The sequence below is a fragment of the Equus caballus genome, chromosome 21 (assembly GCF_041296265.1).
Source record: "Equus caballus isolate H_3958 breed thoroughbred chromosome 21, TB-T2T, whole genome shotgun sequence".
Classification (NCBI taxonomy): Eukaryota; Metazoa; Chordata; class Mammalia; order Perissodactyla; family Equidae; genus Equus; species Equus caballus.
In genome coordinates this window covers 10,498,719-10,526,181 of record NC_091704.1, presented here as the reverse complement: position 1 = coordinate 10,526,181, position 27,463 = coordinate 10,498,719, and the positions used below count along the sequence as shown (strand labels likewise).

Genomic DNA, 27,463 nt, shown 5'->3' with positions numbered 1-27,463 from the left:
AATACAAGAATAGCAACCATATATAGGTTAATAATATAGCTTTGCTGCCTTCAATTTCCAAATTTGAAGGGGGACAAAATATGGCTTTGAAATCCATAATAATCAGTTGTCATGATGGGTGGTGCATTACACAAACACACACACACACACACAAATCTCAAAAATTAAAGTTGGTTTTTAAGTAAAAATAGTTTGCAGGTAACTTACAGTTATTCCAAGCATTGGTAGTGACATGTTGATAATGTTATTCACTGTATCCGAATTGGTCACTGTTACAGTTACAGACTGTAAAAAATAAATGTGAAAAATTGCTATAATTTAAATTTGAAAAATTTAAATAATTTTTGTCAAATTACTATCCGTTTTCTAAAGGCAAGCTCATTTTCAGGTAGTGACACAGCACAGCACATGCAGAGCACGAACCCCTAAATACCATTTACTTTCATTCCTTTGTATAACATGAGGCTAGTAGGAAGCATTTCAGTAAATCAAACATTTCTCTGAAAGGATTTGTGGCACAAAAAACATAACAGCTTAAGCAAGAAGGAGAAAGACTGAGAATTCCGGGCAGGCCCGTGGGCTGGTCCTCAGCACCTTGAGGCTATTTCTGTAATGGAGGGGGGGGTGGTTTAAAAAGGAGGAGCTGAATCCTTTCTCTTCCTGAGTTGTGCTTTTGTAATATGGCTTTATTTCTTTGCAATTACATACTTGGTATTGGTAAAATCAGAAGAACTGGCTATAAAAGGCATTTTTAAAAGCTATTCTTTAGTGAGTACTTTCTTTGTGTCTGGCATGATGGTCACTAAGTTTTCATTGTCAAGATATGTTGAGAAAATTAAATAAAACCAATGAGTCCAGGAAACTAGACTGAAAATTTGAGAAACTCAAGTTCCATTCCAAACTCTGCCAGTGACTAGGGTATTCACAATAGCTCCCTGCCACACCTCACAGTGAGAAACTGCTCCATTAAAATAGGAAGACAGTTTACAGAAAAGTACCCGAAAGCAATTAATAGGATTCTGAGATATCTATTGAACTCTGAACTCCAAAAGACATTTTAAAAGAAGAAAAACGGTAACCAAGAACACTGACTGCGCACATAGTTTTGGAGTATTATCAGGCAGGAAGGCCCCTGTCCTGAATCAACGGTGCTTAAAGAAGACAGACAGCATAAGGGGACACTCAGAGGCTTGAAGATGACATTAAAAACAAAGGGAATCCTTTCGTAATTCATTCCTTGTCCTTTCATTGTATTTTTCTTCGTATGAATTCAATTGCTTGATATGACAGATGGCCCTGAAACTTGCTTATAATGGGACTTCTATCAATGAAAGCATTCATTGATTTCCAACTACTTGTAGCCCTAAGGATTATGAGAAAGTGCTTCAGAACCCAGTGGTAGAGCTCCGAGGGCCCAGACGCAGGCATGCTGGGAGCCTCCTGTGCTGACGTGTCTGGGGGCATTCAAACATGGGGTTTCCCTCGGGACCTAACCAGAAGTAAGGGTGCTGCTGTTTTTAAGATGTCTGAAGTCCCTTCAATACAATCAAAAACTCTCCCATGAAAGATTTTTTAAAGTAAAAGAATCTCTTTTCAAATGCTAATCATCACTCCCTAATTTATCTGGTCTGTAAGATAACGGTTTTTCCTGGCATAAGGAACATATTATGTTCAAAATAGTCATTCCAAGGATGTGTGTATTTCTTCCTGCATGTTGTCTGTTCTCCAAAACAGATAAATTCCAGTAGACAGAGCTCTTTGCAAACAAACGCCTTTAAAAAATTAACTATTTCATCAAATAATTTGAAAAAAATGGAAATGTGATTTTTTTCATAAGAACTAAAGCGTTACTTGATATATGAAGAACCAGGAAAATGTGATCAATTCTCAAGAGTTGAGGACAACCCTGAGATGATCTAAACGTTGAAATTATTAGCCAAAGACAGCTATTACAATTATGCTCAATTATAGAAATGAAAATATGGTCATAATAAACAAAAATATAGGAATCTCAGCATAGAAATTAAAAATATTGAAAAATAGAAATTTTTTATCTGAAATCTGAAAAAAAAATTGAAACTACACAGGCTAAATTGCATAATGAAGATGACAAATGGAAGAGGAAATGATTTTGAAAGTAGATAATACAAATTATCCAATGTGAAGAGTAAAGGGGAAAAAAGAAGATTGAAAAAAATAACAGAACCTGAGGGGCCTGTGGACAACATCAAAGTGTCTGATATACGTGTAACTAGAATCTCAGAAAGAAAGAAGAGAAAAAATGGGGAAGAAAAAAAAAATGAGGAAATAATGACCAAAATTTCCCAAACTTTAGACATAATTTACATTCATAAAGACATAAATTTAAAAACTCAAGAAGTTTAGAAAATGCCAAACAGGATTTTGTTTGGCAAAAAAACATATTCAAGGAAAACCATGCTCTGATACCCACACTGCTAAAAACCAAAAATCAGAAAAAATCTTGAAAGCAGCTGAAGAAAAATGACAGATCATATGCAGATGATTAATGTTTGAATGATCACAGACAACTCATCAGAAGCATAAAGACCAAAAGACAGCGCAATATCTTTAAAGCGCCGAAAGAAAAAAAATTGCAGGCAAAATTCTACATCCAGCAAACACATCTTTCAAGAGTGAAGGTGAAATAAAGACATTTTCAGATAAAAGAAACTAAGAAAATCTGTTGGCACCAGATCTGCATAACAAGAAATGCTAAGGAAAGTTTCTCCATGGTGAAATGAAATAGAATTAGAGGGAAATTTGGATCTTCGGGAATGAATGAAGAACATTAGAAATGTTTGTTTTGTGTAACGTTTATGCAATTAAAGTTCATTTTCAAAAATTTAAAGGTGATTTTCCATGAAAAATTCTGACTGCAACCCCTGCCCTAAGTGAAATGAGAGCAGGCTGTGTGCTTTCCTAGGGAACACTCCAGTCTTATCTCCTCAAACAGAGCATCTCTTGGATACTCAGAAACAGATCAGAATATTTGCACGGCTTTCCTACTGGCCAGGAAATAACTGTCTTAAACTGCCTCTTTTTCCACCTTCACATACTATCGTGTGTGATCGAGAGCTCCCGTAACAGATAACAGAACAAAGTGATATGAAAAACACCCAGAATATTTGCTCCTCAGGGTCAATGTCTTAGCTCCTGCACTACAGTTTCAGAGATCAAATTCTATAGAAACAACTGAGGTGAATGGTTTTTTTCCCCAGTGGCATCAACAAAATAAGGTAGAAATATACTGATCTCTTAAAAGTCTCAACCTTTTCAGTTCAATTAGTGCTGACATTCCTCAGAATGAAAGACTTTTCAAAACTTCTCCGCATTTTTAATACCTGACCCTCCAGTAGATTCTCTCCTAGAAGAGGGACATTACTGAGGCCAGCCGGCAAAATGGGAACATGAATGGTAGCTTCAAGTATCACACCAATGTTCAATGGACTAAAGGCGATAACTGTATGGTGTTATAGAAGGGAATACCCTTATGCTTAGGACATACCCAAGTGTTTAAGGATAAAGGACCGCGACGTATGTGTGACCCTCAAAAATAGGTATCTTCATACACAATATGGAGAAGGAGAGAGAGACAACAAAATAAATGATAAAGCAAATGGAGTAAAATGTTAACCAAATAGGTGAATCTAGCTAAAGGGTATATGGGTGTTCTTTATACCTTTTGTATTTTTGCAACTTTTCTGTAACTTTACAATTATTCTAAATAAAACATCCTAGGAAGAAAAAAACTGTGGAAACAACCCAGGCCACTCTGCATGTAGCAACAATTGGAAAAAATGTTTCATTCTAATAGGAAATACCTGGTTGTGAAAATCACTTTATTACAACAAGCCACTATAATTACCATTAGCAGGATCCAGAGAAACATTAGGAATGTTTACCATGCAATATTCTTTTCATGCTTAAGCACTGAAGCCATCATAGATTCCTCTTGCTTCATATCACCTGGGATTCACGTTTTATGTCACAGTATGGATACAGGAAAATACAGTTTTCCACTTGGTACCTTCTAAATTCTCTCTTTCTCTTCCCCTCTCTTCCTTTCTCCCTCCCTCCCCCTCATCTCCCCTTCCTGTTTTTCTTTCCTTCTCTCTCCCTTTCTCTCTCTCTCTCTCTGTTTCTACCTCCATCTCTCTCTGTCTATGTCTATGCCTTTCTCTTTCATTCTGCCCAAATAAAGAACTTGGAATTTAATTTAATTTTTGATCTTAAAAATACTCACACAGACACAGTTCTTAATGTCCTCAGTGACGATTTTGAGGGGAATGCTCTCTGGCTGGTCCTTCTCTTTGGCTAGATTGATGCACCTAATCACATTCAATAATAACCCAAAATAGAGTAGGATGGATTAGCTATTAGCTTCTTTTCAAATAATCTATACTGCTAATATTTTCAGTCTACTTGGTTATTTTTGAAAGCATATAAATAGACTCGGCAAAACCAAATTATGAGTTGGAAGAATATGCAAAAATACTTCATGAAAGTAAGACATGACCCAGAAAATAACAGGTTGCCCCTGTCGTGTGAGATTTGGCAGTAGATCCAGTCCTCAGAGCTTTCCTGCCTGATTGGAGAGCCCAGCACCTTCCTGGGTTCAAGGGTAGGAAGTAGCAGCTGCTTTGAGAATCACTCAGTAGAGTAACCTGCACTTAGGGAAATTGAGCATGTGTTTTCAGAGTAACATTGGATCCAATCATTAGGTTGGAGAGAAGGGGAAGATGAGAGTGACAAGCAGAACTTCCTCAAAAATAAGCAAAACATGCATGTAAGTGAGAGGACATTTTTGCAGTAGCAGCCGGGTAAATCTAAACAAGGAGTTATTTGAGGATGCTCACACAGCTTCTACTAGAGAGAGGGAGAATAGTTTGAGGGTGCTGCCATGAAGAGATCTGCAATCTTTTATTGTGGATCAAAGATTTAGAATATGTATACTGAAAAAATACCTTTGAAGGGAAGAGTGCCATTTTTCCTTTAGTTCTGAAGAACTGCAATTTAAAAAAAGGGAGAAAAAATTAACTACATAAAATACTTATACTAAGATATTAGAACTGCCATTGCAGATGAAAATAGCAGCAGCCGTTTATCACTGACGTGGATGTGCGTGTCAGTTGTGCTCTCCTCATCGTTGGGCATTTGATGGGCCCTGCTGTTTTCCAAGCAGTGTTACAGCGATGGGAAATAGATCGTAAAGTGGGAGAGCAGTTGGTGTGGAATCTAAACACATAATTGCAACTATGTGAGGCAAGCTATGTGATCACGGGCAAATCATCACGGGCAAATCAATTAACCACTCTGAGTTTCAGTTTCCAGAACAGGAAAAGGGTTAATTATACCTCAGAGCGTTCCTGCAGCTGGCAGTGCTATTCAAATATAAAAAAGGACCCCTGTGAACCCAGAAGTGTAGACTCAGGATATCCAGGGTCGGGGGACCACATTCCCCATCCTCGTGCCAGTCTTAGAACATGTCTCGGAACACTAACTTGTACTCTGGGACCATACCTTTGTCTTGAATTGTCACCTCTCTATAGACACCAAATAAGACAATATGTACACAGCAATTCAGGCAACCCAGTATTTGATGACATGATTAATTTTATTTGTATAATTAAATACTATTTTTAAGGGAATGAATTTGAGAGTATAAAAGCAATTTTTCAAACTGACTTGGACTATTTAATAGTACTTGCTCACGGAAGATATTCCAGTGATTTAAAAACACAGCTACTCACTGGGGATTAGGGGCAGGATGTTGAGAGGGGCCTTAAACCTTACTCCATGTACCCTGAACATCCACCTCCCCAAGTAGCTCCTAGAGCCCATTTGAAAAAGCACTCATCCAAAAAGGAAAGGAAATTACTCCAATAGTTCCCATTGTTCATGATCAATTTGCACATAAAAACCTTTTGGGGGAAAGTACATACAAGTGTCATTATGAGAGGTCAGAAAAGGAGTCATTGAATACAAAAGCTGTAGGTCTTACCTGAAGGTGGCCACAAAGTTCACTGTGGGCCAGCCCAAGACAAAGGACCTCTTGGCAGAGGTGTCCACTTCTCCAAATTTGTCCAAACAGTTGGCAATCCATATGGTGTTCAGGGGTACTTTATTTTTTATTTTAAAGTTTTTTTTGTAACTAGAAAGATAACCAAACAAGACCTCTGTTAGTTTGTTTCTTAAATGTTATGGGAACAGCTGTGCTCATGGTAAGATGCCAATTCTCACTGCCTCGGGGTGCAACGTGCCTCCTTTAGCTCTGTGACCCTCTGTGCTCCGCACAGTCAGGGGTTGGATGGGTCTTTACAAAGTGTGTGCTGAGTGACGCCTGGCCCAGGAAGGCCCTGAAAACACAATGGCAGCAAATAGCCATTTTTCTGCATGTTGAGGATTGAGTATGGACCATACTCTACATTTTAGAGCTTTTTTAGAGAACCATTAATTCATTTATTATTCATTTATTATTGTTATATTTGTTATTATAGTCACATATATCATTTTATTTACTTAATGATTTATTATTACTATAATTAATTTATTATTTGTTCATGTCTTGCTTACTTTAAAAAGCCTTTGAGTAGCTGAAGAAAGATACATGATACATGATTTATAAAGATAATTATACAACTTTTTTCTTGAGAATCAGACTAAAACAGCAATAAGCTTGGATCAGAGGGATTTAAAATACATTTTCAGCCTTAATTTTTTAAAAGATTTTCTAGCGTTTAAGCATAGGTTATTTTAAATTTCCTTTATTAAGATTTCATTCATATCATTTTCTACCAGGTTCCGGATCAAACTGAAAAACTGTTAGCGCGTGGACTGAGCTCAAAATTCAACCAATTAATCGATTGGTCCCACATCAGTGCCCAGGAGGTCTTACATGTGAGTCATGGAGATATTTCCCATTTATCTCTGAGGAATTGGAAAGTGATCGACTTTGTCAGCAATGAAATGGTTTTCCGACAGTTTCTGCCTAATCTCCTTTGACCTCTGACATGGAAACCACTATATCTCTCGGTTAACTCACAAATTTAACACTCAGGCGAGCCTGAGATTTAGACGGTACAAGTCCTCTGAAGGATGCCTAGGGAACACGGGCACGCCACTTCGGAATTGCCTCCTATTCAGAACCACATGTGGAAACGCTAAAGCTAAAATGAGATCCAAGACACCTCAGGTTCAAAAACCCCTAAGACTCTGCTGACTCATGGAACAGTTAAAGCAAAAAGGCTTTGATGGGATTTATGAAACGAAAATAATTCTGCAGGAAGCCTACCTGAAGGATGACCTAGATTCAAACGTTAGGGTACAGTGGATGCAAATACGCCTTGTGACACAGGTGGCTTCTTAGACATTTATTTCACATTTTTACCCTATGTTGATGTATTTGAAGATTTGTGTGAAACACAATCAATTCTCAGATAAAATAATTGTTCTAGATCGTAACTCTAAAAGCATTATGAAGCTAAAAATAGCCTACTGCCGATAGGAGAGACACGTGTCTACTTGTTTTTACAGATTTTAAAAGTTTTGTCATGTAGATGTCCATGTGTGGAGACACCTAAGGTACTGTGTGGAAAATTCCAAATATGTGCACCTGAAAGAGTCGTTTCTTTAATTCTCTCCAAAGTTCCATGAAGTCCCAAGATTATCCACTTCCTTGAAACCAAACCACGGAGTTGTCAAAAGCCCAGAGTATGGTTTTCAGTCTCCTATAACATTTATTGAGCTCCCACCACATGCCAAGCACTATTCTACATATTTTACAAAGATTACTTCACTTAATCCTCAATCCACTATATCTATTAGCTCCATTTTATAGATGAGGAAACTCACAGAGAGATTAAGAAAATTGCCAAAAGCAAGAGATGGGCTTTGAAGCCAGACAGCCTAAGTCATGAGCCTATGCTCACAAGCACTCGGCCTCCATGAGTGCTGACCTGGACAGTTCCATGTAGTGCCCTCCTCATCGTTCCTACCTCCAGCCTCCTTTCTCCCCCCAGAGCCATCAGGCTTTCTGACGGTATTGTTCTCTCATTTGAGAGTGAGAGGATCAATCTCCTGACATTCTATCAACAAAGCTAAATGCTAGCCTGGAAATACTGAAAATGTATTACAGCAAAGGCTTGTACTACAGTGGATTCTCCTGAGATCTCACCGCATTTCTCTGCTCTCAGTGTCTGACTCTTCAGATTATGTCAGTAGAAACGAGAAGGGATGAACCTTATGGAAACTGGCTCAAAGGGAGCAGGAGGAAAAAGGCAGTTTTTATTTCTATGGCATGGGCCCTTGCTATCGGTCTGCTAAGATGATGGTATCCCTCTTGCTTTCTTCTACCTCAACTTGGACAAGGGAGCGTGAGCCCCGGTGAACTGTGGAAAGTCACAGATTCTAGGGAGATTCCCCTCATTCTAAGGCACAGGTGTTCCCTTAGATGCTGGGAGTAGGGGTCATGGTATCTTCTGCAAGAATCTTTGTAATGCCACTGATAATAAGCTAATAGTCATCTTCATCTTTTGACCTAAACAAAATTGGATTTCGTTGTTTATATATTCTTTAATAACTAAATATGAGGACAGAGATGTCTGAGGGGGGTGTGAGCTAAGTAAGTACAGTCTCTTCCTTTCTGTACGTTCTCCATGGGCCTCTACGAGTATTAGTATCTTATGAAGTAGATGCTGTTTAAAAAAACAAGTCATAATTTCATTTGAAAAATAACCTCTTATTTAGCATTCTAATGAATATCAAAAATGTTAACAAAGTTCCCATCTGACTTTAATTCTTGAGAACCAAAGTTTCTAATGTAGTATGAAAAAAATCTCCAAATAATTTCCACTGACTGTTATTAACATCCAGCACAACGGGAGAAATATAATTTCCTCATGAAGAAAGGACATATAAATCCCCTTTATTATTACACACAAACTAAAGTTCATTTAGTCTGACTAATATATATGCAGCAGTCAGTCAACTATTTACTCCCTTTGTGTTGGTTTCTGTAGCATCAACCTGGAGAAGAAAGAGTTTCCAACTGAAGCCTCAAGACACACTGAGGAAAAACGGAACCTAAGTCACTCCACCCCCTTCCCTGAGTAGAAAAAGCAGGCACTAAACTCAGGTGATTAACTTGAACAGATCGATCCAGGACATAACACAATCCTCCATCTGAGAGTGAGGCATGACAGAAAGGAAAAAAGCGACTTGTTGCAGGTGGCTATTTCATTGAAGTTGTTATTTCTTGGTAGGAAAAAAATAAATAAATTTTCTCATATGAACAGTAATCACGAATGTCCCCAAATGTTTACTATGGAAATGATCTAGTAGCCAGCTTTCTAAAAGCTGTGGTAAACTCTTGTACAAGGTGGCAGCATTGAGTACTGCTTGCTTCCTGCTATGGACTGAATTGTGTCCCCAACTCCTACCCCACTCCCCACCCTCCAATCCATACCTTGAAGCCCTAATAGCCAATATGTCAGTTTTGGGAGATAAAGCTTATAGGAGGTAATTAAGGTTAGATGAGGTCATAAGAGTGGGGTCCTAATCCAATAGGATTGGGAGGAAGAGAGAGAGCTCTTTCTCCACAGGCACACACTGAGGAGAGGCATGCGAGCCCATGGGGAGAAGGCGGCCATCTGCAAGCCGGGAGGGGAGCTCTCATGAGGACCCAACCCTGCTGACAGCCTCATCTCAGATTTCCAGTCTCCAGAACCATGACAAATTTCTGTAAATAAATAAATTTCTTTTCTGTGTGGTGAGGAAATGACTAACTCTCATCTGCTTGGTACCTGGTGAGAAATGGAACAGAATGCTCAGGGAACTGAAAAACAAATGAGAAGTCTAGCTATCAAAAAGAAAATCAGAGGCCAAAATAAAGATAAGAAAATATATTTAAGATGAGTGAAATTGCTTCCAGCTGTAGCCTTGGAGATGGTGATGTCATAAAGAGGACAGAGAGGAAAAGACTCTGTCCAGGGCTTGGCATGATGGCCACTGGAAGCACTAATAATAAATAAATGAATCTCTGTAAATACATTTCTGTGGTTTAAGCCAAGCAGTCGATGATATTTGGTTTTGGTAGCCTGACCAGATGAAGACAGTTACCTTATCAAAAATCTCTGCTCTCTCTATATCAAGGTCTTCTGAAGCAAATCAAATGCCTTAGATCACCTACACTTTCCAACATTCCCAATGGATGTAGAAAGCATATAAAAGTAATCTTGCAGGAACTGAGTCTCATAAACAAGAATATTATTGAATAAATTGATAGAGATTGTGTCACATTATGAAACCCTTGAGCAGACACAGAGAGCTCTCTGAAAAGCAGTATGTGAAAGATGGTGGGCATCTTCTGTGATAATGGACCAACCAAAATAAAAATTCAGCTCTGAAATGGATGCAATTTGCTAGGAGAAAAGAACACTGTATCAATATAAAATGTTTTTAGCAGAGTACTGTAGGTTCTATCAGACCCATTCAGAGGTTAGCAGTATCTGAGAAAACAAAGGTCTCCTACTCTCCTAAATACTGTAATAATTACAAAGGTGAAAAGAAAAGTGAAGGAGAACGTATTCCCCTTAAAAATTGAATGTGAGTGGTCTGCAAAGTCCTGACAAGCAGGAGATGAGTGTTGTGGTTGCTTGCTTTTGTGTGTCTCAGGTTGAGCACAGAGGAATACAACATGGTGTGACAGGAAGAGCATGGCCTTGGGATGAAGGCAGACCTGCAGTGCAGTCTCTCCCACCATTTTCCTGTGTATGACATCGGGCCAGTTCCTGAGCCTTCCTCAGTCTTTGTCTTCCTATCTGAAGCCTGGAGATGATAACAGTACCTGCCTTGGAGGGCTATTGGGGAAACTAAATAAGCCATCTGTGATGCTCCTCATGTGGTCCCAAGAATGCATCCAAGAAATTTCAGTTTCCTATACTAACCTTGCTTAAATAAAGAGATTGGTAACTAGTCTACACTTTTAAAAATAATGCCTCATTCCTCTATCAGGAGCAGAGTGCCTTGAATGGACCTCATGCCAAGCCCTGGACAGAATCTTTTTCTCTCTGTCCTCTTTATGACATCGTCATCTCCAAGCCTACATCTGGAGGCAATTTCACTCATCTTAAATATATTTTATCGTCTTTATTTTGGCCTCTGATTTTTTTTTTGATAGCTAGACTTCTCATTTGTTTCTCAGTTCCATTTCTCACCAGGATGTGAGGTAGCCATTTCCTCACCACAAAGGAAAGGTTGATTTCAAGGATGAGAGAGAAACTAGTTGATTGTGGTGTGTTCTGTGAAATCCAGACAAAAGAGAGAACAGAGGCAGCAGCACCACAGCTTGGGTAAGAGACTGTGTGCTGAAATTAACAGACCTAGCTTCAAACGTGGACTCCACTAATTGCTAAGGTGGTGACCTGGGGAAAGGCAGCAGACCTCCGGGCATCAAGGTCCTCCATAAGATAAGGAAAATGAGCCTATCTCACTGGGTAGTTGCAAGGGTCAGACAAGATTCAGTACATAAAGCCTCAGCATAATTCCTGACAGAAAAAAATTCTGATAAATCATGCTTCTTATTATTAACGTCGCTCAGATTAAATATAGCATTTTGCAAAGTCGGTACTTGCGTGTCTTACCTATGACATGGCGTAACTAACTGAGAGCTAGTGGTGAGGGCAGCCAAGAAAAGAGTTTTCATTTTCTCTAGTAATGAAAAAGCTTCTTGATAGTTTGTTTGGTGAAATATTCTTTGTCTTTTATGGTGTTTCATAAATCATGAAAACAGAGATGAAGAAAGTAAACAGATGACCTTGCATCCACCTACCGTTAGACGTTAATTGAGCAATTACCATGTTCTAGGCTGGATATTGGTTACATTTGTGTCCAGGGTTGGGAAGAAAGTGCATCCATTTGGTTCTGTCTCCAACATATGTTCCAAATCTGTCTGCTGCCTCTTCTCACTGCCACTCCCAAGATGGAGTCCCTGTCATATTTCACCAGAACCACTGCCTCCCTAACTAGTCTCCCTGCGTCCACTCTTGCTTACCCACCAATCTGCTATCTAGCAATAGGCAGAACAATATGCTAAAAATATAAACCAGATATGGTCACTTGCTTAATTAAATACGCTTCAGCATAATATTTCAACCTTTGTTGTGGCCTGTGGAGACCCTGTGTGGCTGGACCCCTGACCACAGTATCTTACCTGATATTGTGCCCCACACTGCAGGCTCCAGTCACATCAGCCTTTCCTGAACCCCTCCCTCCAGAGGGCTGAGTTGCACCCACTGAGTCCTGCTGGTCCCTCACTCTAGAAGGCTCAGCCACCTAGTCTAGGAATGCGGCTGCTTCTCACCCCATAGGTTTGGTTTAAATGCTGCCACCTCGGAGAGACCTTCATAGACAGCCCCTCTCTAGGATGGTCCCATTTTCTTCTCCACATGGTACCCTCTTCTCTCTCTTATGAGAAGCACTAACTTCAATGTGTAATTTCCCTCCTCTTATTTTTATCATCTGTCCGGAAGCTCCAGGCAGGAGAGACCCTGCCTGTCACATTCTCAATCGTGTTCTCTACAGGGACACGGCACAGAACAAGACCTCTGTCGATACTTGTTGACTAAAGGGAGGATCAAAACATTTGCAAAAGCAAAAGAAGAAATCCACTTAATATTTTCCCACAGTAAGGGTTGGTGAAAACACAATCTGATGGTAATCAGGAGAGCCTGTAGTGTACACGTACTTGGTGTTAGTTATCAGCAACAGATCGCTGAGCAAGAAGAGGTGTCGCTTCTGCCTCCTCCAGCCTCTTTTGAGTTCCACGGGGCCGTGGATCAGCAGAGTGCGACCGGCACTCTCAGATGACGTAGCATTTTCACTGTGGGTGTCCACCTCAACAGAAGAGCTTTCCCTGCAAAGCAACAAATACCACAGGACAACCAGTCACCCATCAAATACCTGATAGAGTTTTGTGCCAAAGGTCAAGGTTAACACGACACTAAAAATTAGCCTCGATCCCCAAAACCGAACTCTATAGCTCAAATTCAAGTCTCCAAATTACAGAAAGCTATTAAAAAAGATGAGGGCACACAGGGAGTTGAGGTAGCTGGAGAACAGTTTCCAGGACATGCCCCGGAGCATGCCAACTCTTAGAGGTGGGGAGAAGGGGGCAGCAGCAAAGCAAAGATGGCCACGAGCTGTTGGGAAGGGGAGAACCAAGAGGCCAAAGGTTGAGAATATTACAAGAAGGTAAAAAAAAAAAAAAAAAATCCAAAACCCAGGACAATTTGTGGCCTGAGACAGATAAAATAAAGTGACCTAGAGATTTGTGAAAAAGTAATTACAATTTAGTTTCATGTTAACATAAAAATTTAGATAACTGAAGATTCTGGAAAATTGACTCCAATCGTAGCTAAATCAGTATTCAAGTTTTGGGGGGAAATTCTCAAAGATCAGCAAATAATACTGGAAACATCAATAAGTTTCTAAACACAACAGGGTCTTAGATATTATTTTGTTGAGCTTATAACCTCTAAGCTATGACTCTTTGGTCATAAAAGGTAAAACAACTAAATTTCTCAGGACACAAAAACTCTTTCATGAATAGGGAGATATTGTCATAGGTCTACAGAAAATTCTCTCTCATGGAGCCAAGAAAGAGTCTCCCTTGAGTATGTAAAGCCTGCTTTCTGTACTCAGCAGCACTGAACCTTGTGAACATGAGTAGCTTTTCATGAAAGCAGTGCTGAAGGTAAGAATCAGTTCCCATGTTTTAGGAGAAACAAAACAGAACACTTCCTGTGACTGCTAGTCCCTTTGGACGATCAAGAGTAGTATATTCAAAGACTACCTGCGGAGGTGAAGCCTTGAACGACCGCCTGAAAGCTGAAAGCGCTTTTTGATTGACGAAAACATCCCGTTTTCTTCAATTCTTGGCACTGACTATCGAGCACGTCTACAGCACTTGGCAGAGCACTGTAAACTAGGCACTGAAGCCTGAGGATTCTGGAGTTGTCAAGGTCACCGGCTGTTATGACGTTAGGGTTCTAAGGCGCATGCCATAACTGACAAACTGACATATCTGTTTCCCTGGTTTTGCCTGCATCTTTTGAGTTTTTAAAACTAATCTATTTACTTTGAGATAATTGTAGATTCACAGGAAGTTGTAAGAAACAACCCAGAGAAATTACATCAACCTTTTACCTGGTTCCCCGAATGGTACTATCTCTCTAAACTATAGTACAATACCATAATTAAGATAGTAGCATTGATACAGTCAAGATACAGGACATTTATTTCCATCACCACAGGATCCTTTCTCTGCCCAGTCTCCATGATTTCTTCTGGTACCAGCATATCCAGTAATCGTCAACACTGAAGCGAGAGGTCAGGGTCCAGGAGAGTCTGGCTGTTTTTCCAGGAGATGCAGAGGGAGGGCAGCTGAGTCAGCACAGGCTGGGAGAGGGAACCTGCAGACACAGACAGGCATGGTTGCTGGGCAAGAATCATGGGAAATTTCTCAGAAGTCTAAGCAAGGGAGAAGTGATGTTGGGGGCTTCCCTCTGTCCCCAAAGCCTGTCCCCAACTGTGCAGTGAGAGAGGAGCACAAGGAGGAGGGGAGACCAGGCCATGGTGCACACATCCCCATGGTCTCCACCCTGTGCCATAGTAGGGGCTGCCCATGAAAATGGGTTTCCATCCAGTGACTGCCCAGCCCCTCCCTGAGCCCTGGTGCTGGAGCTCAGCTCACACCACACACTGAGGAGGATGGAGGTTGGCCTCACCCCTTGGGAGAGCCCTGGGAGGAAGCACCTACCGAGACAACACAAAGGTCCCTGCTCAGGGGACTCTGCCAGGCCAGAGAGGACAGAGCTTCTCAGCCTCCTTCAGTAAGCACAGGGTCCAGCCCCCAGGCCCAGGCTCCTTTGAGTGAATGGTCCTTGCTGAGCAGCTTTGTAGGGACCAAAGGGCTGTCCTGCACTGCCCCCTCCTGGTCACAGGACACACCCCTCACCAGGGCCAAAGCCCTGAGAGCACAGCTGGTTTCTGCAGCTCACCAGGTCACTGTCTCTATTCACACATCCATGGTCTGATCATCTGTTAATGGCATTCACATACATTGGAGGCAATGACTCTTGTATCACTCTCTCATAAGGCAGTGCACATGGAAGGTGGAAAAATGTACAGAAATTGGAATTTAAAGTGTTTTAACCATGAGACAAGATGTTGCAAACATCATATCCCTTCATTTTAATGTGGTTTAGGGAGCGCATCCATGTTCAGTGTTCCATCACTTGTGCATAAAGCAATGAATTCCAAATAATCTCACATAACCTTATCTGTGTTTTAAACTCCAATTTTTAGGTAATCTATTGCCTGTACTAGTGAGAAATCAAAGAAGCACAATGAATCCTAATATTTGAGCTGTGCAGCTCCCATCACGCCATCTTGTATTAGAGTAAAGTCCAACCTGGCAGAGAAAGTCTTAGACCCTCATTTGTTGGCTTCTGTCATCCATCTCTCCCTGTTCAGAATCATCTCTTCTATGGACACACAGCTTACCAACCCCATCATCCTCTCTTCACAGGTTTTCCCACTAGGGTCCTTCATAGGATTTTGGGTTAAAAAATTGAGTATTAAAATTTCATTGATCTTGTGCTGGATCATGAGCTCTACATTTAACATCTTGTTAATAAATGTCTATCATTAGGGGCCGGCTTCATGGCCGAGTGGTTAAGTTCGCGTGCTCTGCAGCGGTGGCCCAGTGTTCGGATCCTGGGCGCGCACAGCTCGTCGGGCCACGTTGAGGCGACGTCTCACATCCCACAACTAGAAGGACCTGCAACTAAGATATACAACTGTGTACAGGGGGTTTTGGGAAATAAGGCAGAAAAAAAAAAAAAGATTGGCAACAGTTGTTAGCCCAGGTGCCAATCCTAAAAAAAAATGTCTATCATACATGTTCTTAAGTGGAATGCTATTTGACTTCTATCAAGTTTACCCACACTCTGCAGTTTATTTGCTCATGGAGCTTGTTCCCCCTTCCGCCTGCTCCCCATGGTTTTTTCCTCAGTCCCTGCAGGCCCAGCGCATCCTTCTCTTTCTCTGCGTGAAGCCGTGGAACCCAGTCCATCTCCCTGGTCACTGTCCCCAGGGTCAAGGGGGAGTTTCTCTTCTGTCCTATAGACAATGAGATCACCATTATTACTTAACCTCTACTCTTAATTCGACTCAGAACTCCAGGCTCAAGCTGTCCAGAAAGCAGAAATCATTATCTTTGCCTCAGATCTGCTCTTCAACAAGGTTTGAAATTCAGGAGAATTCAAATACTCTTTCAGTAAACACTTGCTGAGTTTGTCCTTTGTGCCACAGTTTTCTGGGCTCTGTAGATACAGCAGTGACATAAGAGGGGAAAACTCCTATTCACATGGAAGTTAGATCCCAGCAGGAGAAAGAGGCAGTGCATAGACTCGCATAATTCCTCTGGGCATCTGGAGCCTGCTCCTGCTGGCTGAGAGCCCCTCATCTCCCTCAGGACATGGACACTGAGATTCTCTGTGCTCTGTCCCCAGCCTCCCCTCAGCTGCACATGGCTCTGCCCCATTCCAGGTACCACGTGCAGGAGCCCAGCCCTGCTCCCCCAGCCTTGCAGAGTCCCTCAGTGTGGCCTCATCCCACAGTTTGCCCACTGTATTCCATTCTTCACTCTGTATTTAGAGCGATATTTCAAGCGCATCTATCTGATAAAGGCACCTCCCTGCTTAAACGTTTCACACAATTTCTCTCACTGTCAAGATTATGTAAAGCTGTTGAGTGTCACATTCAAAGTCTCTGTATATGTGACCATCTTTATTTCCGACCTCTTGGCTCACCTCTCCCCTGGAGCCTATACAAAAGCACAAGTAGGGCCCCTTTGCTAAGAGGATGCTTAACCCTGAAACCCAGTGTCACCTTCTCCTTTTGGTACTTCTGGTCCTCCTTTCCCACCGCTGTCCCCTTCCATCAGGACCAGGCTCACACATCACCTGCTGGAGATACTGACCATGCTGAGATGAGCAAATACCTGTTTTTATTATAATAATTTACTAGGAAATTTCCACACTTACATCTGATCCCATTGTGCATATTCTCTTAGATAAAATTTAAGCATAGAAATACTGAACAAAGAATGCAGTTATGATTCTTATCATCATTTTGTTTTTCTGATTAGTTTACCCTGTTTACATTCCCTAAAGAAGTGGATGTATATTATGTTATTACTTTTTATTTAAACATTTCATATTTCCAATTTGGTTGGTGGAGTATTATCCTTGGACTGAGTCAGACATCTAGGATAAAGGGTTGTAAGAAGAGATTTTATAGCATTTGAATTCCAGAACAACTTTACTATGACGATCTGTAAAAATGTGACCCATTAGAGAGCCTGGAGGACTATTCCTCATGATCATTTAATTTAAAAACTGTGACAGACAAGGACGTCCCTGCGTGTGGGGCAGCTCATAATCTAGAACGTCCTCTGCAGGACCAAGGATGCTGCTCTCATAGCAATTCTAACAGATCGCTTCTTCTGATGTGTGACGTTTGTTTTATCTCTGTTTTAAATAGAGAAATTCTAACATAAAGTGACTTAGAATAATGATTTTTGATGATTTATTTATTTCCTGTCTTCTGTCAGGGAATGGGACTTCCCTTTGATTCCAGTTTCCTGAGAGATTGTTTCAAAATCACAAACAAGTTCTGAAATTTTATCAAATTCTTTTCTGTTGAAATAGTCACTGGCTTTTCTTTAATTGATCACAAGCCTGTGGTCTGGAAATAGTGACCACTGGCCACTGACTCGTCCCATATGAAAAACTCAATCTGATTTGAATCATAGTCATCAATATAAAAGTTAAAATCATAAGAGTTCTAGAAAAAATACAGTAACATCTTCATGTCCTGGCAATAGACAAATTCTTCCTAGGTTGAACACAAAAATGACTAACCATACGAGAACAAAATACATTACCTAAAATTTTTAAATATCACTTAACAGGCGAGTGACATCAGCAAGATGATGGAATAGGCGGTCCCCCACTCGTGTCCTCACTCAGCAACCATGATTTGGCGGCCATCAATGGAGAAAAGTGCCTTTGTGGGAGCTTCTGGATCCAGGTAGGAGACTGTGAAATCCTGGTGGAACCCAAGGCTGAGGAGTGGTGTTTGAGAAGGCAGGCCCATGCTCAGGGGGTCCTGACCACAGGCCCAGATCAGTGCCATACCCCTGTGAACATGGCACATCTTTTTTTGTCTTCTTCTTGTCACCTGCACCATTTGTCAATGGACCCAGCAGGAGTCACTCCCATCTGTGCCTCAGTTAGCAGGCCTGACAACCGTGTCCCTGGCTGTGAGCCCTGAAGCAGCCCGTGATCCAGTTCCAGCCCCTCTTAGCCACAGTCCAGGAGCAGTCCTGCCCATCCAGGAACTGCACAAGACAAATGCTCATCAGTGCCCCTGGAGGCAGGCCTGCTGCCCTCAGTCTGAATGGGAATCTTGAGGCAGCCCTGTGCCCTGGCTCCAGCCCTGTGCAGAGTGGTCTGTGGGCAGGAAATGGGCTGGGGACAGGCCCATTTAAGCCCCAGGAAGCAGGCCTTCAGACTAATACCAGCTGTGGACCCTGAAGCAGACTTCTGTCTCAGCACAGCCCTTATCAGCTGTGACCCAGGGCCAACCCTGCCCAACAAGGAAACTGTCCAGTGCCCAGGGGGGAGCCACACCCATCCATCCACTATCTTCTCTTGATTTTGGGGTAAAGCATTGCCTAGATCCTCCTTCTCACTGCACTGAGGGGTTGTCTTTCTTGAAATGCATCCATCACACTTTGGTTTCTAGGAGAGTCTTCTTGATTTCTCCTACTAGACTCTGCTTGCCTGGGAAATGACGCCATCCTAACACCTGCTTCCAGGCACAGCCTTTCAGCCCCCACAGGGGATGACTGGGATCAGGATGTGTGGACCATCCTCCTGGACCCTGCCCAGTGGGAGAGCAGGCCCCCTCATATGAGGCCTGAGGTCCCATCTGGAGCCAAGTGTCAGCCTCTTCAGCCTGTCCTGTCTTGTTGGCCAATTTTCTTCCTCAAGAAAATAAGAAGAGAAGCCAAGTAGGCATTATCAATCTTTTTTACATAAAATAAACCTCTGGAAGCATTTTAACATGACCCCATTACAGAATCCCGCTCCTGAAGTTCAGATTAATTAATCTGGTAGAAAGGGTCATTTTCTGGCTTTTAAAAAGTGGAAAGTTTCTAATATGGGGGCAGCATTGAGAAGGAGGGGGCTGAGTTCATCCTTCGTGTTCTGTTCCTCTAACAAGATGCTGAAATTGAACAGGCACAGGTGAAGTTTTCATCAAATGTAAGAGGAGAGTAAACTAGAGATGCACAGGCCTGGCCTTCCTAATGAGTAGACACATTTGTCAGAGCTGATCATATCTCCTGAAAATGTGAGCTTCAAATAATCCTGTCTCAACTAGATGGAGCCATCATGTTGTCTCAATTGATTGAATCACCCGACACCCGCACTTTTCCCAAGAGCCCAGCCTCAGTTCCTCTTTTTCCCAACACCATCCTTCAATACTTCCTTCCTCCAAGACATGGGGAATCTGAACTTATTCCTCTATCCCACCTGCTCCACCGGTTAGCCAGACTCACAGTCTGACATTTGTGTCGTCCACAGTTCCTACCTAGTCCCTACCTACATCCAATCCTCCTCCTCCTTCATTTTCTATGCAGCACCTGGGCCTCATAAACAAATCACATACTGTTGATCCCCTGACAACCTCTCTAATGCTCCCATCTCCACCCCACCAAGCTCACCCCTCCTTACTCTCCCAAAACAGCTTTCCTATACAGTATATTTTGCTTGTTTGTACTCTCTCTTCCCCTAGACAGTGTCACCACTCTGAGCATGTGAACCCTTCCTATCTTGTCCACCTACTATCCTGAGCCCCTACACCCAAGTCTGACCCAAATTAGGTGTTCAGTAAATGGTGTGGATGCACATAATATGGAGAGTCAACTAGCCTGAGTCAAACAGAGCTGGACTTTGTTTCCCTGATTCTGCCCTGACTCCCTGATATGGACTGAACTGTGTCCCTCAAAATCCTAGGTTGAGACCCTAACCCTGATGTGACTGTCCCTGGAGATAAGGCATTGAAGGAGGTAATTAAGGTAAATGAGGTCATGAGGGTGGTGCCCAAACAAGTGGGGCTGGTGTGTTTATAAGAAGAAGAAGAGAAACCAGGGATGAGCACACAGAGAAAGGTCCCTGTGAGGACACAGTGAGAAGGCAGCCACGCGCAAGCCAAGGAGAAACCAAACTGCCGTCACCTTGATCTTGGACTTCCAGCCTGCAGAAATGTGAGAAAACACATCTGTGGTTAATCCACCCCATCTGTGGTGTTATGTTATGGCAGCCCTGGCAGACTCACACACCCCTGGTGGACTCTGTCCCCAGGGCAGCCTGCCCCAGCATCCAGGAATGTCTGCTCGATTAGAGAAAAACAGACAATGGATTGAAACCAAGGACAAGCAGTGGTGGCAGTAATTGAAAGACACAGACTCTTTTCCTCTTATGTGATGTCTTCCTTGTTAGAGATTAAGCAGCGTGTCTCCAACACTCCAAATCTTTGCTTCAGAGGTCCTATTCCTGGTGGAATGGAAGTACTTTGATTTTTGCTACACTCTTCTCTTGGACCAATCCTTACCATTCACTGGTCTCCTCACTAATGTATGAGTTGAATAGAATATTTCACATGGCTCATTCTCTACTTGTATGAGTGAACCGTTCACTTTTCTGAGTCAGGCTAACTCTGATCCAAGCTCCAGGACACAGAAGAGGAACGTAACTGGGACAGAGCCCCTGAGACCTGGGCCCTGTGAGGGGGAGAATCTCAGAAATCAGCCCTCAGTGACCTGAGGAATCACTTGTTTGGGGGAACATGACAGAAGGGCTCTGGACTGGAGTGTGTGTCTAGACATCCATGAGCTGGGCCTCTAGGACAGGTCCTCACCTGAGAGAGGAGGCACTTGCAGGGGAGGAGCCCGGTGATGGCAGGCAATGGCCACTAGTGTGGGTTCTTGAGATGTAATCGCCCTTCTCACTCCCTCTGGGAAGAGGACATCCTCATGAGGGAGTTTTGCCCCCTTCTCCTTCTCCAGAGAGTATTGAATTTCAGCCTGGGGCCTCCCTGATTGGAGTTGGTGTCATTTCATCTGAGACTGACCCTTTGCAGAACATTAGAAAGACCAGGGCACCAAAAGCAGAGTCTTATGAGACAGTGTCCTCTGCCCAGCTCCTAGTGTGCACAGTAGTTGACCCAACATGAACTAATGACGAGGGTGGAGAGCAGATGATGCACATGCTGGGACCACTGAGGGAAACCTTCTGTCCTTTCCTCTCCTCTCTGACCCCAAATCTCCCAGTCATGTGGTGAGCCTGTGATTTGCCCCAGCTCCAGCCCCAGGGACAGGCCTTTCATTTTCCAAACCAATCAGACAATCCCCTCCCTGCTCACCATGATGGAGTCAGGGGAGACAGTGTGAGGTATCTCTTCCAGTCCCGTCCTCATGAAGTCTGAGATTCCTGTTCCATGGATCAGGGAGGGCAATCTCTCTCATTCAGGAGAGTTTATTGTGTGTGTGTGATGCCTGGGACTGCAGGGACATTTTTGACCCATGTGGGATATCAGCCTAGGGACATGTGAGATCATGGACATTGGACAACTCAGATAAATCTCAGAGAAGGAGGGAAGTCCATTGAGATGACGCACTTGACAACTACAACCTTCCTGTCACCACTGAACAAGGCAGGAAGGCTGTTGTCTATATTTCCATCACAAGGATGAGCTCAGGACCTCAAATCCCAATGTGTGTCCATAGACCATCATTCAGGAGGTACAGCTCACTCACATCTCACCCAGTCCCCGAGGACCAGCCTCCAAACCTCTTCCCTAAATCCCCTTCCTTCCCTCCAAAAAACATGCGGCATCTGACCGAGGGAGAAGTGGGCTGGGTGGAGGCCCTGAGGCTCTGGGACCCTGGCATGGAGGTCACTGGACATGGGTCACAGACTCAGGTGGTGGCTGTTTTCCTAGCTGCCATCACCCCATGGAACCTCCAGCGACTGGCCCACAGCGCCTCCTGCTGCCCCAGCCCTTATTCCTCTCGGCCTGACATGAGGGGTTAGGAGCCCCTCAGACAGAGATCCCCTGCCTCCACCCCTGGCTCAGCTTCTGCCTCTCACTCCCCACAGGAAGGGGCCACACCCAGGCCTTGCTCAGGCTGCAGCCTCTTGGTCACATTCAGCTCAGAATTCACTGCTGTGGCCTTCTCGCTGAGGACCATCCACAACTGTCTCCACTGTCCCCATACTGATTCCACTGCTGGGCTGAGGTGGGGTGTCATAACCCATCCCCAGCGCAGGGAATAAAAACACAAAGGCACCACAGATCTGACCCTGTGCACTCACAGTTTGGGACCCAAGAAATTTGGTCTCTGTCTCTCTTTCACTCTGTTTTCTCTCCAGCCTCTCCTTCCTGTCAAGCTGAGCCTCAGTCCTCGCTCCCTATGGGCAGAGGCTCCAGAACAACATAAGCAAGGAAGTGCTGAAGGGAGGACGTCATTGTCCCCACAGTGGGTGCTGCTCCAGTGCGGCCCCTCAGATATCAGAGGGAGGGATGTGTTAGCAGCAAATGCCAGTTAGTGGGCAGCACACGGGGTCACTGTGCCTGGTCCATGTCAGGCTCTGCAGTGGTGGCGTGTCACGTGCACCGTGACCTCTGCTTACGCTAACCCACACTTTCTCAAGGGGAAACATGTATGAATAAGTCACAACATAAATAATAAAGGTGCCCATATAACCTGTCTACTCACTGCTGACATTTTTACTCTGTTTTCATGTAAGGAAACATTCCACCATTTGTTCAATTTTTTATTTTATTACGTGCTGAAATTTGTAATTGTTTTTCTACAGATATGGTCAAATTTTTAATTTTTTATACTGGAAACAGAATCATATACATTTTGAACTACATTTTAGATTACATACTTTTAACATGAGATACTATGTTTATTCATTGTGACTCAGATAATTTTTTCATTCATCCTAATTAATTTTCAGTACAATCTCTAGACTTCTAGGTACATACTTATAGCTTTCATAATTAAAATCTAACTCTTCATATTTAAATGTTTTCTCTTTTTTTCTATTCTTGACTTGACACAAATCTCAGGGTAAACCTTTCAGAAGAGCTGTGTCGGCAGTCATCACGTGGGGTCCAAGACCGAAATGGAACAATTCTAGTCTTCTCTGTTCTGGGATAATGCTTTTCTCTGGTTTAAAGATACACCATCCTTAAGCCATTGAGGAAGTAGTCCTTATTGCTTTATTTCTATATTTATTTTTACAAAGGCAGGCATGGAGATGAATTTAATTGTCATCTTCTTAAGCGTTTATTGAAAACGTCACCTGTGTTTTTCTACTTAAACCTTTGCAATGAGAAAGGAGACAAAAAAGGATGGTTTTGAAACAAATCCACTCATTTCACTCTCACGATTGAGTCCCACTTCTGTCTCTCTTGGCTTATGGTAAACCTTTACATCCACTAATTCTGTGTTTGATTTCCAACACCAGCTGTGGAGTCTTCTTTTCCATTTCCAGAATCTTCCAGGGAACTGACAGACCTAAGGCCTGTGCCTTCATTGAGTGATAAATGATGAACAGTGGTCTCTTCTTTGCCTTGATAAACTCTCACCGATTTCTCCTGATCTGGCTAGAGAAACACACGTTTGCAGTCTTGACGCAGTCCTGAGGTCAGGGACACAAACTGTCCCGAGGATGTGGACACAGAGGCGTCAAGGTACCCTCTTTCCCTCCGCCCAAGTGGGTCCTGTGACTCTCGGAGCAGCCTTGACCCTGGGTTCCTGTTCATGCAGGAAGGTCAGTCCTCACAAGGGAGCCTGGGGTCTGAGGGCAGGGAGCCCCCAGGGAGCAAGATGCACAGAGCTGAGGGTCAGGCCCAGGGGATCAGGTTGGAAGTTACTGCTCCTGGCCTCAAGAGGACAGGAAGAGGGCCACCATCCTGGGATTGGGTAAAACAGGAAAATAGAGGCATATTTTGGGTTTCTGACAAAGATCTGGGATTGGATTTCATGGGTTCCTTGTGGTGAGATACTGGCAGGTTCTTAACTCGGCTGGACACATTGGCATCACCCTTCTGTTGACTCTTCCGTCAATTATCTAGAGAGAATTTGTGCCCTGAAAAGAAAGCTTCTGTCTGTGCAGCAGTGATGAGGGTGAGAACAGGCTGTCACGAATGGCGCAGCCATCCTCAGAGCCGCAGCTCCCACAAAGTCTCCAGACATTCAGGGATGGCAGCAGATGAACAGCAGAGTCACCCGGATGTAGACTCAGATGAGGAAGTGACCAGAGAGTGACGGGCTCACAGGGGGAGGGGGAGGGGCTGCATCGTGATTCCTCACAGATCTGGACACTGTGTCAAGATCATCTCATGTCTGGTCCCAGTGGCCAACCCCGTCCTAGGACAGGATCTAAGAGACCCTCAGGAAGCTTTCCTGCCAGACCTGAAGCCAGAGGGTCTGTCTCAGATGCTGTGAGAAAAGAACACCTGGGTCCACGTTTCTAGGGCTTCTGCCTGGATGCTGTTGTCGCCAGGCCACACTGATCATCTCAAGGTGCTGCTTTCTCTGCTGTGGATGATCCTGTTCCTGAGACCTGACCCGACACCACAGATGGATGTGTGAGCACAGCTTGGAAGCAGGAGCCTGAAACACATAAAAGATGGAGAAGGGGAGGTTTGGGGTCCCTGCTCATGTTGTCCACAGCCTGACTCACTTGAGGATTCACAGCAGACGTTTGGGATTGCCAGAGAGGATGATAAGTGAGGGGGAAATTGCAAAGATAACGGAGTCACCCAGTATGGGAGCCACAAAACCTGAGCATTGACTGAAAAGAAAGCTCTGGCTGTGGAGACTGTGAGGGGAGGAGCTCCCAACTCATGTTTCATGTCTTCACTGATCAGGTGAGGAGACACTCTGCAAATTTAATAATAATGCTACAAAGTCAGCCCCTCGTTAGCACTGAAGGGGGGTTGACTCTTGCTGCCCAAGGAGTGTGACTCTCGGTCCCCAGCCCTCCCACACTGGAAGAGCACTGTGGCATCTGGGTTGTGCTGGTTAGTGATGCTAAGCTTCACCATCGACTTGGAAACCAGAGCTGTTGGCCGAGGGCCATGTGGAGACCGAGAAGAGAACTGAGGTTGTGAGAGTGTGGCTGTTCCGATGGGTCTGGAGCTTTAACTGGATATCCCAGGGGCTGATGTGTCAAAATCACTCCATTCTATCCAGCGCTTTTTTCTGGGGCAGCAGATCTTGGCTTTCCATCCGGGAATCCCAGTCCTCGCAGGAGGCCAGCTCAGCAGGGAGAGAAGCAGAGTCCTGTGCGCACAGGACAGGTCCACGCTGCAGGGAGCAGGGCAGCCCTGGGCAGTGTGCCTACACGTGTGTCAGGGAGCCATTAAAGGTGTGGTGTTCAAGGTCAGTGAGGAACAGGGGGACCCAAGGCATGGTGAGGACAACCTGAACCCTGCCCCTTAAGGCCCCAAAGCTAAGGCACAGCTACCTCACATCTCTCATCCTCCTCCACACCCAGAGGGAAGGGAGGGGCCTGTGGAGGTTCATGTTATGTGTCAGCTTATGTATGCCATGATATTCGGTCAGGACACAGATATTTGGTCGTACATTACTCTAAGAGTTTCTGTGAATGCATGTTTTAAAAGAGATTAATAATTAAATCAGTAAACATTGATTGAAATTTATTACTATCCATAATGTGGGTGGGCCTCATCCAATCAGTTGAAGGACTTGATAGAGAGAAGACTGACCTCCCCTAGGAAGAGGGAATTCCGCCAGCTGACTGCCTTCAGAACCCAACTGTAACTTCTACTCTTCCTTCCCTGGGTCTCTAGCCTACCAGCCTTCTGCACATTTTGGACTTGCCAGTCTCTATAATCATGTGAAAAAATTTCTTAAAATAAATTTCCATAGATAGATACACACATACATACACACATAGGTAGATGGATAGACGATAGTCAGATACATACATAGATACATGGATAAAGAGAGAGAGAGACACATCCTACTGATTCTGTGCTCAGGAGAACCATAAGTCGTACACAGCCCTTCATCCAAATCTCTGCCTGCTCTTCGCTCGTTCTGGCCCTTTGCAGGGTCCTGTCCTGTGGAACAATCCGTGATACGTGGTGGCACAAGGGCAGCCTGTGCTCTGGGCCCTACACAGACCTCAGGAGGTCGTGGTCACAGGGAAGCAGAGGTCCAGGAATATTCCTGGATGGTTGTGCACTGTACACAACCCCACGAGACCAGGCTGTCGGCGCCCCATTTGTTGAAGGACGGATTCACACTCTTTCTGCGACAGGCCAGGCAGCTATCGCCAGTAATCCATGATTTTGTGAGAAGAGCCTTTGGGTTTCCTGTCCAGGATTCATGGATGCAGGTTCCACTTCTGAGCCTTGGAAATGATGTCAGGGACCCTGGGAGCACCTTCTTCTTTAGAGCCGCTGGGTCACAATCCTCATGCACAGGTGACAGATCAGAAGGTGCTCCTTGTGGTGAGGCAACAACAAGAAACCCATCACCCCCGGCGCACATGGTGGGTGCCAGCACGGGCTCAGGACCCAGTGGCATCCAGCCCTGGCCTGCTGCACCCACCCTCTGCCCGTCAGCCCTCAGAGAAGGTTCCCCACCTGGCCTCTGACTCTTCTGGGACTAACGCTGCTCTCCTTGCCTCACCTTGATCATCGAAAACAACCTCTCTGTTCCTGGAGTTCAAAGACGATGCTCCACCCCTCCCTTCCCAGATGGATCGGCTGCCCGGGAGGGAGAGAAGGAGCATCCCAGGGCTGTGCGCCATTTATGTCTGCTCTTAGCATTTTCTTTCTTTGCTGAGATCATCTCCCTCATGGTTCATCATGATTACATTTTACCTGAAGACCTTGCAGCGAGTCTTTGGATCATTTCGGGAAGAACTGTTATCTTAGTGACAGTCAGTTTTTTGACCCAGAAACTAGGAATATCTATTCATTCATTTATTTTTTAAATTTCTCTTGAAAGGTTTTGTAATTTTCAGTATACAAGATCTGCAATTTTTCTCAGATATATCCACGTTTCATTAAATATTACTAATGTTGTATGTTATTGTTTTTCTTTTAAAAATTGAAGGTTCATTACTGCTATATAGAATACAATTAATTTCTGCATCTTGGCATTTTATCACAAAATCCAAACTGAAACAGTCAGACCGGAAGCATATCGCAGTCACTCGACCCTGCGCTGGGCATGGGCAGACTCGATCTCTTTTGGCCT

At 43.7% G+C, this 27,463-nt stretch overlaps 1 protein-coding gene across 1 annotated transcript in view; it reads right to left on the bottom strand.

Annotated features, from left to right (window-relative positions):
• Nucleotides 1-27,463, bottom strand: part of LOC138919874 (rho GTPase-activating protein 20-like) — a 97,012-nt gene that overhangs the window by 34,914 nt on the left and 34,635 nt on the right. Inside the window, exons 3-8 of the mRNA XM_070246462.1 lie at nucleotides 13,871-14,489; nucleotides 12,764-12,931; nucleotides 6,023-6,172; nucleotides 4,986-5,027; nucleotides 4,265-4,349; nucleotides 208-285 (exon numbers count right to left, since the gene is read on the bottom strand). Coding sequence (XP_070102563.1) covers nucleotides 208-285; nucleotides 4,265-4,349; nucleotides 4,986-5,027; nucleotides 6,023-6,172; nucleotides 12,764-12,931; nucleotides 13,871-13,935 — 588 coding nt within the window. The 5' untranslated portion in view covers nucleotides 13,936-14,489. The remainder of the gene's footprint in view (nucleotides 1-207; nucleotides 286-4,264; nucleotides 4,350-4,985; nucleotides 5,028-6,022; nucleotides 6,173-12,763; nucleotides 12,932-13,870; nucleotides 14,490-27,463) is intronic.